This window comes from Octodon degus, unplaced genomic scaffold, assembly GCF_000260255.1.
Source record: "Octodon degus isolate 3935 unplaced genomic scaffold, OctDeg1.0 scaffold00055, whole genome shotgun sequence".
NCBI classification, from domain to species: Eukaryota; Metazoa; Chordata; class Mammalia; order Rodentia; family Octodontidae; genus Octodon; species Octodon degus.
Window position 1 is genome coordinate 10,905,388 of NW_004524631.1, and position 16,479 is coordinate 10,921,866.

Sequence of the window (16,479 nt, forward strand, 5' to 3'; positions counted from 1 at the left end):
TCCCAAAAGTATATAACTTTTGTCTATATTTGTACATTTGCAGTGATAGATAAAAATACATGTGTAAGATCTTCTGCTTGAGTTTTCTGTATTGGGAGGAGGTCCTGCTTACTCATCCTCTCTCAAATTCATCTATTTATGGATTCTCTACTACAGGATAATCTGTTACGCTGACCTGGCAAGGGTTATGTTTTTCCTCTTTCTGGTATATTTATACTTTTAAAAGCTTTATAACATATTCGGCAAAGAAAATGTTTCTAATGTATAATTTTTATGTAATAAAATCATGATCTTTTCTAGAAAATGTATGCCACATCTGGGATATGATCTTCCTTATATCTAGAAAAACTGGTCTCTCCAACTTGAGTCTAAATTGAGTCTCCTAAACATAAGTGCTGATATAAAATGTCACTAAATTTCTTTCCAAAGGCTTTACAAATTTTTACTGATTTTTTAAATTTTAAATCCTTTATGTATTTCATACAGGGTCTCACTATGCAGCTCAGACTCATAGTGATCCTCCTGTCTCAGCCTCCCCAGCAGTGGGATCACAGGCATGTGCTACCACACCTGGTTTTGGTGGCTGGCTCAACATGCCTGTGGTTCCAGGGTGGTATGGCATGCAGTACTAGGGATCAAATTCGGGCCCTTACGCATGCCAGGCAGGTGTTTAGACCACTGAGCTATCTCCCCAGCCCTAATTCATAATTTTGACCCTTCATAAATTCTTTGATGAACAATATTTACAACTTTTAAGTGAAGAATTTATCATGTTCATTCCATGTTTTGAATATTATACCATTGAGCATTCCTAAATTTAACAGAGGATAAGCAACTTCATAAAAGCTGATTCAAGATTTGAAAAATTATTTTGAATGAATTTCTGGATACAGAGTATGACAACATAAAACTAATGGATATTTATCCCACTTAAAGGTTTACTCATGGGTTTTGCATCTTATCTCCTAAATGACTTCTTGAATTTTCAACGAGAGTGGTCTTCTCCTGAAGGTTTTGCAAATCTCTGTTTTCATAGGACTTCTTTCCTGTGGAAGTTCTGTGTTGTACAGTAAGAGCTGATTTCACACTGAAAAAATCTTCACATTCATTACTTCCATAAAATTTCCTCCCCGTATGAATCTGCTAATGTTTAATGAGTGGTGCCTTCTGAATGAAGGTTTTCCCACATCAATTGCACTCATAGGGCTTTTGAATTTTATGCATATGAGGGTTGACTTTTGGATGAAGGCTTTTGCACTTCACAGTTTTCATAAAGCTTCTTTCCAGTGTGAGTTCTCTTGTGTACAACAAGGTGTGCTTTCTGGATATTTTTCCACATTCATGGAGCTTATCCCCAGCTTGAATATTCAACCTTTTATTACAGGCTTGCTTATGGTGGAGAATTTTCCTTGTTGACTGGTTTCAAAGAATTTCTCTGCAGGTTTGGCTTTATCAAGTTTAGAACAAAGACGTAATTTCCAGTATGACTTACACCCATTATCTTTCTTACATAGCTTTTAACTAAGAAAGCTTAAATTACGTTGAACACTTTCTCCATGAATAATATTTAGAAAGTCTTTGTCTTATAGAAACAAAGTCTGTGCTCACATATATGATTTTTCTGCATGTTCTATATTCTTGGCCCCTTTAATCTTTCATTATTTCCTTGTCTCTGAATGCAGCTTGTCATAGGGGGTTGTCTCGGCTTTCTTTGTAGTTATCTATCCACCCATCAACTTGCCAGACTTCTAGGGAAAAGATATGAATCATCAAACTTGTAAGTCTTTGTACTATATTATAACATTAAGTACTAAATGTCCTGTGGTGAATTCCTATCAACATGACTGAAGCTGATATGGATGGATCCTCTCCATGTCCTACCACCCCTATCTTTCTGACTGCAAATGCAAACAAATGGCAACCCAAGTTAAAAAAATGTAATATGCAGTCCAGCTCAAAACAAGAAAATAAATGTATTATGTGACAAAAATGAAGAAGAAATTTAAACTGAAATGGTAAATAAAAACTGACTCTATATGACTTTGCAGTTGAAATACTAATGCTCTTACAATGAATGTGGAGTGAATTCCAGACTATAGGTTACAAATGTGCAGTGAACTGAGCTAACAGTTTCAAAACTGAAAATCACAAAGACCATTTCTTTTTGTAACATAGGAATTAGAAAGATGACACCCACTAGCTAATAAAAATGGTAATAAGAATCAGGAGCTACTTAAGAAATCAGAACCCTAGTCTTATAACATGTGGGAGTACATTTCCAATGCACATTTGAAATATCCAAAACCTCCTGAGTTGCTACATTCACCTAAAAATGGTCCTGCATTAGTGAAATCAGTGGACCTCCCTCTCTAAACAGTTCGGCAGTGATGCTTTTATAGCTTATGGTACACAGAATTTCTATGGAAAAGAACTCTCACTGAAAAGGAGTTCACAGTCAAAATTATAAATTTCAAAAGGAAATGAACCACAATGAGTTGAAAACTTATGTCCACAGAAAAGTCTACGCATGGATGTTTATAGTGGCTTTATTCATAATGGCCCCAAACTGGAAGTTAACTATGATGCCAGATGTGCCTCCATAGATGAATGGATAAAGAAAGCAGTACATCCATACAACGCAATATTATTTAGCAATAAAAAGAAATATACTATAAAGCCATGGATAGACATGGAAGAAACTTAAATGTATATTGCTGTCTGAAAGAAGCCAGTCTAAAAAGGCTATATTCTGTATGATGTTAACTACATGACATTCTGGGAAAGGTAACCCTTTAGAGATAGCAAAAAGAGCAGTGCTTGCTGGGAGGAAGGGGAGAAAGGATGAAAGGGGAAGCACAAGGGACTTAAAGGCAGAAAAATTATTCTGTATGACATGGTAATAGTGGATTTTTATGCATTTGTTGAAATCCATAAAACTAAACAACACAAAGATTAAACCTTAATGTAAAATATGGACTTTAGTTAATAGTAATGCATCAACATTCACACATATATTATAACAAGTATACTATACTAGTGTAAGATGTTATTACTAGGGAAAACATGGAGAGGGAAAGAGATGGGTATAAGGAAATTTTTTATACTAACTGGTCTACTCTTCTATCAATCTAAAACTATTGTTAAAAAGTCTATTAATTTAAAAAATGTAAAGGGATGGATATATACCCATGAAATCCTTGTGAAAAGAAAGCTGAAACAACTACATTAATTTCAGACAATGACTTAAGAACAAGAAAGATTTTCTGGAACAAAGAACGACATTACAAAATGATAAAATGGTCAATTCTCCAAGAGGCAATAACAATCCTAAAAGTGTATGTACCTAATAACAGCACTTCAAAATACATGAGGCAAAAATGGATACATCTGAAAGAGAAACAGACAAATCCACAATTATTGTTGGAGACTTCAACACTCTTTCTCTCAATAATTGATTGAACAAGTAGACAGAAAACCAACAAGGATATAGATAAGGTGAATAGCACTATCAGCCAACTCCGTCTAATTGGCATTAATTAAAAAACTGCATCCAACAACAGCAAAATACACATTCTTTTCAAGTACATATAAAACATTCACTAAGATAAGCCACATTCTGGATCATAAACAAATTGTAACAAACTTGTAAGAAATCATATTATGTACAATAACGGTATTAAGTCAGAAATCTGTCAGACAAAGACACTTGTAAAACCCCAAACATCTGGAAATTTACAGATATACTTACTTCTAAATAAGTCTTAAAGGAACTTTCACAATATTTTGAACAAAATGAAAATATGTCATAAAATTGTGGGACATAGTGAAAACAGTGTTTGGAGGGACATTTACAGAACTGAATGTATTACATTAGAAATGAAGAAAGATCAAAGAGTTTTATATTGAAAAGTGAGAATGGAAATCGACAAAGTTGAAAACAGGAATGTCCTTCAAAGTATGAATGGTTAAACAAAGTGTGGCACACTATTTGGTGAATTGCTGTTCAGTGACTAAAAGGAAGAAACTATTTATATGCACAACAGGATGAATCTCCAGAGAATTATGCTTAGAGAATTATGCTGAGTGAAAAGATCCAAACCCATAGTTTTACACTGTTTGACCCCGTCATATAATAGTCTTGAAATGGCATTATAGAAATGGAGAACAAATTAGTAGTTGCCAGAGTTTAAGGAAGAATTGAAGTAGGAGGGAATGGATATGGTTATAAATGACAATAGAAGGGTGATGGAAATGTGTTGTGTATCTTGACTTTATCAATGTAAATTCCCTTGCTGTGATTTTTACTATATTTCAAGATGTCACCACTGTAGAAAACTGGGTCGAGTACTCAAGGTCTCTATAGTATTTTTGACAAGTACATGAAAACATATAATTACATAAAAGTAAAAAAGGTAAGTTTAAAAAACAGCAAAATATTCCAAAGAGAAGAATAATGGGGAAGCAGAATAATTTTTTAAAAAGAAAAAGGAGCATAAAAAGAAAAGAAATACTAATAGGCCTAAGTTCAATGTTAATAATTACACAAAATGCAGTAGTCTAAAGAAAAAAAAAACAATCATATCAACTGACCCATAAAAAGCATGTGTGACATTCATTCAGGATAAAAACTCTCAGAAAGCCAGGAATGGAAGGAAACATCCTCAACCTTTAACAGGTCATCTATGAAAAAATCTACAAGTAAAATTTTCTCAATGGTAAGAACATGAATGCTTTTATCCTAAGATTAGGATAGAGTCAAGTATGTCTCCCTCCTTACTCCTTGTCAACATTACATTGAAGATACTAGAAAGTACAATAAGGAAAAAAAAAAGAAGCAAGGGCATCTAGATTAGAAATAAACTGTTCTTATTCATAATTACATGATTATGTAAAAATAATACAAGTCATCTATAAAATAGCTACTAGTCCTATTATGTGAGCTAGGAAAGGCCCCAAGATATAAAAGCAATATAGAAAAATCAATTATATGTCCAAAAAGCTGAATTAACCAATGTGAAACTGAAATTTAATATGTATGTGTATACACACAATTTATATTACAAGAATATATAACATAAAGCTAGATTAAAATATTGTAAGACCTGTCCATTCAAAACTGCAAATTATTACTGATATAGAATTTAAAAGACCTAAATAGGGGCTGGGGATATAGCTCAGCAGTTGAAGTGCCTGCATGGCAAGTGAAAGGTCCTGAGTTTGATCCCTGGTACCAAAAAAATAAAGTAAAATAAAAGACCTAAGTGGAAATATATACAAATAAAATTAGAAGACAATATTATTAGCACATCAATGATCCACAGATTCAATGCAATCTCAAACAAAATCCTTTACAGATTTTTGCAAAAGTTGTAAAGTTGATTCTAAAACTTATATGAAATACTAAGGATGTAAATAGCCAAAATATTATGAAAAGAAAAACAAAATTAGAAGACTTATTAAATGTAAGCACTTAATTAAAAGGGTGCAGTAATTAAGACAGTGTGGTACTGACACACAGATTGACATGAGTTCAAATTATCTTCAAAATGGATTCCAAAGTAAATTAATTAACAATATCCTTTTCAAAAATGTTACTGGCGCAAATGGTAATGCATATACAAAAAATGATATAAAGGAATACTGATCCTTACCTCATACCAGATATAAAAATAACTCTATCAGTCATAGACTTAACTCTGTAAGAACTAAAATTATAGCTCTCCTGGAAGGAAACATGAAAGAATTTTTTGTTATCCTGGTTAGAGATTTGCTACACAGGACACAAAATGTATAAGCATCAAAGAAAAACTTGATAAACTTAATTTCATCAAAAATAAAAACAAGATTTCTCAATTTGAAAATAAGCCATAGCCCAGGAATAGTTAGAAAACACACAGCTGCTAAGGACTTATATGGAGAGTATATGAAGAACTCTCACAATTTAATAACAAAGATCATAACAGATAATTAACCACAGAATATATACAGATAACAAATTAGCACATGAAAACATGCTCACAATCACAAATTTTTACAAAGCTGGAAATCTGAATCACAATGCAATCCTCTTATGCCCATACTATAAAAATGTGCTGTTGGTGAAAAAATAAAATAGTACAACCACATTGGAAAATAGTTTGGCAATGTCTTACAAAGTTAAACATATGCTTACCATTGGAACAAGCAATCCCAGTCTAGATAGTTACCCAAAATATATGAAAACATAGGTCCATACAAATACAGTACCTGTACAAGCTTCATTTAAAATAACCAAAAGCAGGAACAAATCAACTGTGCTTTAACTGGTCCATTGATAAACAAACTGGAACACTACTCAGATAAAAAAGGAACAAAGGGCTTACACATGCCACAACATGGATGAACTTAAAAAGCATTAAGTGGAATAAGTCATTGATGACTCATTTATTTGTCACTCAAGAAAAAGGAAGAGACATGATACTTGGGATGGTAAGAGATATTTAATTATAAAAAGAAAGAGGTTTGCAGAGATATGAAAATGTTTAATATTTTGACTGTGGTTATGGTTACATGAACCTGAGAAGTGTGAACTTCATGGTATGTGCATTATACCTCAATAAATCTCATTTTAAAAAGGCAACACAATAACATCAGCATATATATGATAAAGAAAAGTAATTATGCTACAGTATAAGCACACATATAACCAAAGAATGCATGTGCCAAAATTCCTCATATGTGCTAATAATAAATAAAATGCTAATAAACACTGAAGTCTTAATGATATGCCTGTGGAGGTATAAGGGATGATGAGTGCTGATTTGCAAATTAAAGTGTACTCTGCAAAAAACTTAAGGTGAATTGACAGAATGACATCAATTGGCAGATAATACATATAGAAATATAAGTGAAATGTTCCTTGTTGACTCTAGGTGGAGCTATATGAATCTTCAATCTGTTACTTTTAAAGTTTGTTCTCTTTTCATAATAAAACGTTGAAAAAAAAGCTAGGTAAGTAATTGAAATATAAATCCAAGCTAGTAGGAAAGAGAAAATAAAAGGAGAAATCAACAGAACAGAAGAGAAACAACAAATAAGGCAAAAGATCTTTCTGTAGAAAGATCAACAACCTTTCAGTAAGTTTCAGATATGCACTACTAATGTTGGACAGTTCTCATTACTACAGTGAGGTTCCTCATGAGATGAGGTGGTCCCTAGAAGCCTGTTATTGTCTCAGAATGACCGGGCAAGTGCCAGAGTTCAATCACAGATGGGGAAAATCACAGTCAATGAAAGAGATTTATGTATGCAGCAATGGGACAGAAATTAAAGTTGCTTTCTGGTTCTACCCTAGGAGTTCAGGGTGTTGTCTAAGACAGTTCCCATGCTCCTATCCTCCCATGCTCCTGGATGATGGTCTTGCAGTGCCTCCCATTTCTTTGGAATACCTCTCTCTAGATATTTCAAGCAAAGTATATTAATTTGGCATGGGCATGATCCTTTCTAGAATGTGATGCAAAATACACATAACCTGGCCCCTACAAGACTTTGAGAAACAATTTCTAGAGAGCAGGGTTCACCCATGAATATTTGAAAGTTATACAGATAATATATCTCCTGGTTAACAATCACTACATTTTTAAAAAACCTGTATGTGCATATCAAAAACACAACTTCCTGAGAATTTTCTTTATGTCAGGTACCCTTTTAGGTGTTTTACATGCTAAAACTCATTAACTTCTCATAAGCACTAAGTTTTATGATTAGCTTCATTCTATAACAGATGAAGAGAAACACAGTAATGTATTCACATGACAGCTAGTGAGAGAAGTGGCCGGAATTTGAATGCAGGTTATGTGGTTCCAAGGGTCATGCTCTTAGCCATTCATATGTGGATGAATAACAAACCTCCTTCCTCTCTCCAAGTCCAAAACAATCAATGCAGTATTTATTCTATGTCTTCCAAAAGTCCTAGAGGTAGCGTAAGTTAGAACATGACATGCTTTGATCTCTACAGATTCATGTTCTAGGTAGTGAAAATAACTATGGGAACTTAGCTAGACTTTAAGTTACCACAAAGAAAAAAAAATAGAGGCTATATTAAATATATAGCCAATAAAGGAAATAAAAAGATTTTAACAAATATGAAAAGCTGAGGAGCAGATGGTCAAAAAGTGAGCCAAATCTCTATTCTTCATAATAGGTAGATTATACTGAAAATTCAAAACACGGAGTTATAAAGACTTTTTAAAGCCCATGGTAGTACTCACCAGAACTGCAAATACTGTAGAAAGTTTAAGAAGAGATTGCCCTTGGAAAGTGTAGCTGAGAACACCTCTTGGATTAGTTTTCATCCTATACTATTTTTTATTCTGGGGCTGAGCATGTATGCCACTACATTTTAATAGAATGTAGCTTTGAAAGTAAGGGCATTAGGATTCAGGAGACATCCAGTATGGTCTCAGTATACTTTTCATCCCTTTCAGAATACCACTAGAATGAGAACCATATGCACAATCATTATAATTCCAGGTATCGCTGGATATAAGTGTGCCATCAGCATATCAGAAATCGTAGGCATTTCTACCAGCAGCAGATATGGGACTTCACTGTGCCAGAAGGAGGATATTAAAGCTGAAAGAAAACACACCCAGGAGAAGCTGCAGAGCATCAGGAGTCCCTCAGCCCAGCCCAAGAGGCTCTAGAGTGGATGCTGGGCTCTCAAGAATCCAGCTGGAGAGTTACCGGTATATCTGTAGGGCCACAGCTAATAACAACTGATACTGAGACGTATGTTTAACAAGCAAGGCTTCTCAACTTTCCTCAGCTTAGGGATTCCATAGGAGCTTGTTGAAATGAAGAGTCTAATTCAGCAAACTCTACAATTCCACATAAGAGCCCTGTGTCCAATACCCAGGCTGCTGGCCCACAAGCCACACACTGAAGAGTAAGTCTGTTTCAACAGACTTCTTTGGGATGGGCCCATGGTGGGGGCCCCACAGATGGGAGAGAAAGAGAAGACCAAAGATTATGCAGTTTCTGGTTCTCTATAACTACCCCAGAGCAAAAATAATCAATCAACCAAAACAGCTCTCCCCAGGACTGAAATGGATCACTAAAGTATTTCACCCAGGAGTAACAGCCTCTCAAGTTTATTTCTATTATAAAAAAATAAATAGATAGATGACACAGAAAACAAAAATTGAGTGGGAGGAAGCACCAATAAGAGGGAGAATCTGTTAACAGGCAGTCTAAGTCAGATCTGCAAGAATCTGAAAAGGAAAAAAGAAAACAGACACTATGTAAAAGTTTAGTGTTTGGCCTCCAGGCAAGGGTAGAAGAGAGCATACTGCATACCTGGCCTGGCAAAGTTAAAGGTCACTAGCAAAGCTTCCTTGTCCACAGCAACTGCAATAAATCAGGCAGAATAATTTTCCCAAGGTTCAAAACATCTCCCAACTTCTCACTGAGAAAATACCAACACCCAAGAAAGGGAAAAATCCCTCAAAACTCCCAGAAAGGAGGGAAAAGGAATGAGAAGAGATTGGCACTTGTCACTAACAAACTGAAGGCAGAGATGGGCGCTCACAACAAAGTCATTCTGGACAGCAGGTGAAGAACACAAAGACTAGAAAAGACTGGCAGGTAGTAGCCTCATTTAGCTATGACAACAGCTTGTTCACTGGGCCAGAGTCATGTCCACATGTCTGCGTGCCAAGGAGAGCTCCTATGAACATCCCAGAGGCCAAGTCCCATCAACAATCAGGTTCTGCATCCCTGCACAACTCACCTGGTGTGTGCTCACCTGGACAGCTCCTTATCTGGGTTCCTCTGTCTGCCCCCCAGGCCTCTTCTCCTTGTCCCAAGCTGAAGATCGCATCTGACTGGGCAACTAGATACCCTGCCAGGGAAAATAACAGAGTCATTTGTTATTAGTGCTGGAGGCTCTCCAGACCAAAGCCCACCCCCACAGGCTAAAGACAGGACAGCCACAGTGACTGCCTCCTGCACACAGCCATTCACCTAGAAGGTGATAGAGCAAATAGCTTGCCCAGCATCCAAATGGACTAGGACAGTGAGCCTTTTGTCCCAACTGAGATGTCAACACCTCTGTACTTGCAGCAAGTGCTGAGACGTAAGTGGGGGCATTATACATCACTCCGTGTAGCAGTCCCTCACCCACAGACACCAGGTGGCTGTAGTTCTCAAGCATGACATCCCTGTAGAGGTTCTTCTGAGCAGAGTCCAGCTGCTGCCACTCCTCTAGGGTGAAGTCCACAAACACATCTCTGAAGCTCAGTGATTCCTGTAATAGCACATTCCTCTTCAGCACAAAGGGATCAGCCCAGGGGAATAGGACATGACATCCCCCACACACTGAGGGCTTATTCTGAGCTGTTCCAAGTCCTTTATGTGTGCTAAATAATTAGAGCCTCACCACCCCCCTAGTACAAACTTGATAGATGAGTAATATGAAGACTTCAGAGTGTACTCTAAGTATCCCATGTCACACAGCTTGTAAACAGGCATTAATTCCAGGTGACCTGGCCTTACTGCCCACTTTTTTAAAAAGCTACACACGTCAGTGTCTTTCACTAGACATATTTTAACATAGTAACTCCCATTATCTGCAAGGGATACATTCAAAAACCCCAGTATATGCCTAAATCCAGTGATCATGGGATAATATAGTGATTATATGAGATAAAATGAGGTGAATAGTATAGGCATTGTGATGTAATGTTATATTAATACATAAAGGTTACATGAACACAAACACTATAGTACTTTGAAAGTTGATCTGATAAATCAAAGAGCTACTAAGTGGCTAATGAGTGGGTAACATATACCTTGTGGACACAGTGTATAAAGGAATAACTGGCATCCTGGCATGATGAGGCAGGATAGTGCAAGATTTCATTGAATTAATCAAAATAAAGTAATAACAAAGTAAATAAAGTAAAAATTTATGCTCATTTCTGATATTTTTCATGTAATATTTTCAGATCACAGTTGAATGTGGGTAAGTGAAACCACAAAAAGCAATGCTGTGGTGTGGTGGGGAGCACTAATGAAGAGACAATATATAACTAAAATTATTTGAAACTTTATAGGAGAAATAGTGCCAGAAATATTACTGAAATTGATTCATTCAACACATATTCATTGAATACAAACAAGACTGATAAATCCTATGGATATAGAGATTAATAAGAAATTGTGAGGTATGGTGACAAATGTCTGTTATTTCAGCACTTGCAAAGCTGAGGCAGGAGGATTGCCATGAGTTCAAAGCATTTTGTTCTACATAGTGAGTTCAAAGCCAGCCTAAACTATAAAGCTAGACCCTGTCTCAAAACAACTAAAAAAATGAGAAAAATAAGAAATACATCTCCTAAACTCAAAAAGCTTCAATCTAATAAAAGGAAAAAAATAACCTCATTTATAAACTTATATACCAGGCTTTCACAGAGAGCACATTGGCCAAGCAATGGCCGTGACTCATCCACATGGCTGCACTGACAAAGGTTCAACAATCTGAGGTACAGGATCTCAGGATAAATCCTGAGGGCATTTCACTGACCTTCTCAGACCAAAAAGCTACAACTCTTGTTGCACAGGTCCTGCTTTGCCTTGGTCTTAACCATCCAGTAGAAAAGTATGAAGACGAAATATAAGAAATAAAGCCATGCTGTTAAGTTGAACTGTGGGGGACTCAGGTCAATAATTTCTGACATTGCCAGTTAAACAGAAGACCCAATGCTATTATGGGCTACTGGACTCTTTTAGAATATTTTGCTGAGTTTACACACCTATAATAGTCAATAACGGAACTTAGAAAAAATGGGGTATACCTATGAATGTCCATTTTGTATCTGTGTATTCAAAGTGGTTGGGATAGATATATAGTTGCATTCTCTTAATGAATAGAATGATTTGTTCTAATGGTGTTTGTAAATAGGATCACAAGTCCGCATCTTGTACAGCAATTAACCACTAAGAAGAATATATGCAGTGTATTATTTGTTGAAACTGTACTTCTGATTTGATTTGAAACTGTCTCATTGCTATCTGTTTATCAATAAAACTTTGAAAAGAAAAAAAATAAAAATAGTAGTTTAAACAGTAAAAAATAAATAAATAAATATAAAATAAAAAATAAACTTATATATCAGATGAAAGAAAAGTGGATTCATGTATCTAGACAGATATATAAGCACACACAATCTCTGAAAGTATATATATGAAAAAACTGAAGGAATAAAAAGCCAGGTGAAACTCATGAACAATTTTCACTTTTGTAGTACTTTTATCACACTTCAGATTAAGTGGATTCATAAAATGAATTAGATTCCTTTTCATTTTTCATTATCCTAAAGACCTCAAATATGGAAATTATCTGGTCTTAAAATTTTTATAGAAGAATTAATTAGTACAGACTTAGGGCCAACTTCAAGAGTGGGTACCTTTGACTCAAAAATCCAAATTCCAGGTATACCTTCCATAAACACCTTAGCATAGAACAGATAGGCAGAAAGTTGTTCATGAGATACTATTTATACCATTAAAAGAAAAAAAAATTTAAAGAAAATTTAAAACCTACATATACATTAATAGACAAATAGCTAAGTGATACATCCACACTAAGAAACTGGAATTAAATTAATTTTTATGTAGTGACAAGGAATGTCATTGTGAATATCAATTAATCAGGTGATAAAATGGATATGCCAGGATAAAGGCAGTTATGCATGAATATACACCCATGCATAAATATACATATATTTGGCTAATTAAATTTATATAAATGCATCTATACCATTGTTGACACTTCATGTGTTAACAGTGAGCATATCTAAGGAAGACTATGGTTACCAGGGGATGGAGCAACAGATAATTTTGCTACTATTTTTGTGTATGCACATTAAAGCATTAAGCACTAATTAATCTTAATTATTTTAGCTGTAAGAATAAACACAAGGAGTCTGAAAGTAAAGAAAGGTAAATGGCAGAATAAGTTTAAAAATACATCTAAAGAGAAAAGGTGAGATATAAATTCCAAAGGAAGGGGTGAAAAATTATCTTTTCTTCTTTGTCTCTCCCCATCTGTCTGTCTGTCTTTCTCCCTTAAGGAAGTCAACAAGCTGAAAAGAAAAAAACAGCAAGAACAGAGGGGATAGTGGTTTACTGAATGTTGCTATACACATTTCCAAAAGTTGATCAACTTGAATGCAAGACAGCGGGGGTAAATCAGGAACTCACCTGGGACACTGCCATACTGCTCTGCTGGATGGAAGTCTACAAAGACAAATTTATGAGGGTCAAGATCAGTGAGTACAGTCATGAGAACATCATCACCGGCCTTATAATAGCCACCATTGCACCCTGGGAAAGAAACGTGCCCCGGCAGCCCAGCCAGTCCCCTTGGCACTCTGTGACAAACATGCAGGTTTGGCACTGGAATTCAGTTTCCTCTACTGAACCAATGTATAACTTGTGTTTAAAGACACCTTCTCTATCTCCAGAATTCAATTCCTGGAAATTCGGCATAAAGCTGAAAAGAGGCTCATTGTCACCATTCAAAATTTTGGAAGTAACTAATGCCCAGCAAAGGGAAGGGACTGTTAAAAAAAGACACATACAAAATTGAGCATGCTGCATAGTTTTAAAAATGGTGTGGAACTTTTAGTGCTTAATATGTTTAAAAGCAAGTAGTAAAAAGTAAGAGCAGTGTGTTCCCATTTATCTTAATCAATATGTACAATATAAAGTCCATAAGAGCATTTATTAAAATGTTGACATTTGTTACCTTTGAATGGTGATTTTAATTTAGTTTTTATTTTTATTATTTCATTTTTGACAACAGATATTACTGACCATCAAAATAAAACTTTAAAATGATTAAAAATCATCTATCATCACACTGAATTGAGGTGAAAAGACCCTCAGCAAACTGTGAATAAGGATATCTTGATGCGGTTCAGGGTAAGGAGACTATGCAGAGCTGAGGGAAAGGTAAGTTGGAGGCAGGTGAATCACAGCCCAGCACAATCAGTTTTATGTGGAGCTGGAAACCACTGTACTTGCCCTTCTGACCCTCCACTCTACATTGACCTTCTAAGTACCTTGTCCCTACCTCATCATTGCTTCCTTTCCCACCATTTGCTTTGATTGACACATTCTTCCTTGTTTTGTAGTTATGAAAATAAAGTTTCAGCAAGAAGCTTCAAGCAGAGGAATCATTTAAACCACAGCAATCACCACAGGAGCATCAGGACAACAGAGTTCAGCTCCATGAAGCTTAACATCCTCAGGTCCAGTTGCAGAATGCATCAAAAAGGAGGGAACAGAGCTGAATGCAAGCAAACTTGTGAACCACTCTGAAATTCCAAAGTCTGTGACAAAAAATACTACTTTCTGCACTTTGGTCAGGACAGAAGGAGATCTAGCATGTGCCTTGGAGACAGGTGTGATGTTGATGCTAAGGGACTGACCCAAATCCAGAAAGACCAATGGCAAGAGAAGATGCTGTGCACTTACATGGGCTAGGAGAGGACAGAGTGCTCTGAAACTGGATGTGGCCCTTTGCAGCCTTATCCTGCCTTTGCTGTCCCTGTGGGGTACAGCTGCCCCATCCATGTCTCCATATAGCTGCCACTTTCATCTCTCTCTCCCACAACAGGGAGCCTTGCTCTCTCTCTCTCAGCTGACAGGAGAGACTGCTGTCCTCTGAGCCTCCTGCCTCTGCCCCAAGGACCTGGGCTGTGGGATAAAGCTTCTCCCACATGCCTCAGGGAAGCTCTCTTGTTACCAGAGCCAAGGGACTGAAAGACAACTTTGGTTCAACTGCAGCAACAGATCTTTATCTGCCACCCAGTGAAGTGACCTCCTGTGGCTACAAACTGGAGCTTTTCAAGCTAAGAGAAGAAACTAGGGTGTAGACAGTCTGGTTGGTGAGCAGTGGTTTCAGGCATGCACTTTACCCTGGAAACACCAATAACCACAGAAGATTCCATTAGCAAGCCCTAGGCTACCCTCCGTGGGGCAAAGGTGAATAAACACTAAAGGTTTTATTAAACAAAATATATTGTGTTTCATTTTAGTTTCAAGAGTTAATAGTTCAACTAACACCACTGAGCTTGAAACTGCAGTATTAGGAGCCCTGGTCTAGAACAAACTGATACACTGCTGTGCCACTTGCACACATGGAGACATAGATGGGGCAGCTGTAACCCACAGGGTCAGCTGTGTCCTCTCCTAGCACAAGTTAAGTGCCTTCTATGTGCCTATGATTTGGAAATACATCAGTGAACAAAATCTCGATTTCTCTTCTCCTTCAGAGATTAGAACATAACAAGGGACCAGACAGGAAACAAAGGGACATGATAAAAAAATAGGGTACATTATAAAAGGATAAAGGCTGTGTGGAAAAGAAAAAGGATACGTTGGATTGGTTAACTACGTAATTTGGGACTGCTGTCAACCACTGTTGTGGTTCCTGTCTGCAATGAAGCTAACTGCAGCACTACTGCACCAGACAGACTATTCTGAAGATGAATGTGAAAATCTGCCTTAGCGCCTGGCCTGTACCTGATGCCTGACAAGCAGTCCCTTAAAGACTCAATGTATCAACGCATTTACCGCTCAAAGATCCGATCTGAATACTCCCCTCAACGGCCCTGTCACTCGACCCGAAGAGAGCACCAACCCACGATTTCCTGGCCAGGCCAGCTCCCCCAACAAAACCCACCACACCACCCCTCCCCTTACTTCTCTGTCAAGGGCCCAAAGATCAGCAGCAGATAACAGCAGCCAGAGCTACCAGAGTCCACCCCCCTTGGTCTTCCGAGCACTTCCGCTTCCCGTCACCCGAGGGTACCGGGCTCACTGCACAGCGCACGCGCAGTAGCTCTAAAGGAGGACATACCACTGTTAGTGGACAATAACGGTTCTATCCAAGGTTCTGGTTTTTATAGTATAGCACTGAGGCAAGAAAGAGCGATAAGAGTGTACACAATTTTCCGCGGTGCGTCATATTAAAGACCAGGGAAGGTGACACTAGGTGGCAAGAGAGAAGCAGGCTCCCCGCAACTCTCATTGGCCCCACCCCTGCCGGCTCGCAAACTGAAACCCCCTGTCCCATCTGTGGTCCATTCCCCAAGCCACGCCTCCTCCCCTTTCGCTCGCGGGAATTCGAAAAGGAGGGTGGTGCCCCACCCGCTTCTGCTGAGGCACTAGGGTGGGGCATGTAGTGGCAGAACCGAATGGGGCAGGGCTCAGCCTCTGACCCGAGGTTCTGGCTGGAGCTGGAAGGCGCAAGGAAGACCTTTGGAGTTGGGCTGCAGGACTAGAATCCTCCCCAAAAGAAGGAACAATCTCTGGTGTCTGATTCTCTTCCAGCAGATAAAGGGGCCCTGGCAAAAATCTGGTTTCTGCCTTTCTGAAAATGCTTTGGAAAGTAACAGAGCTGTTGTCCTCAACCTGTCAGCCAGTGGCAAT

General features: G+C 37.4%; 1 protein-coding gene across 9 annotated transcripts; it reads right to left on the bottom strand.

Moving 5' to 3' along the window:
- Nucleotides 1-631: 631 nt before the first annotated feature.
- Nucleotides 632-15,839, bottom strand: Krbox4 (KRAB box domain containing 4). 9 transcript variants are annotated; one of them, XM_023717876.1, is made up of 6 exons: nucleotides 15,751-15,839; nucleotides 13,243-13,278; nucleotides 10,159-10,285; nucleotides 9,785-9,880; nucleotides 3,344-3,387; nucleotides 632-1,745 (listed from the first exon to the last, which is right to left on the bottom strand). In XM_023717876.1, exons 2-5 carry the CDS (start codon nucleotides 13,255-13,257, stop codon nucleotides 3,344-3,346), a joined length of 282 nt encoding a protein of 93 aa, XP_023573644.1. In that variant the 5' UTR covers nucleotides 13,258-13,278; nucleotides 15,751-15,839; the 3' UTR covers nucleotides 632-1,745. The 9 variants fall into 9 exon arrangements, with proteins under 9 accessions (XP_023573644.1, XP_004633542.1, XP_023573642.1 ...); XM_004633485.2 differs by having other exon boundaries at nucleotides 632-1,748; XM_023717874.1 differs by having other exon boundaries at nucleotides 9,770-9,880.
- Between the last annotated feature and the right edge of the window lie 640 nt (nucleotides 15,840-16,479).

What these genes read in the sequence shown, in the direction of transcription:
- Krbox4 (XM_023717871.1), bottom strand. An exon ending in CAGCCACCTGGTGTCTGTGG is followed by an intron (nt 9,881 to 10,158) that starts GTGAGGGACTGC and finishes TTTCCCTGGCAG; the next exon opens with GGTATCTAGTTGCCCAGTCA. An exon ending in TCCAGGTGAGCACACACCAG is followed by an intron (nt 9,388 to 9,769) that starts GTGAGTTGTGCA and finishes GATTTATTGCAG; the next exon opens with TTGCTGTGGACAAGGAAGCT.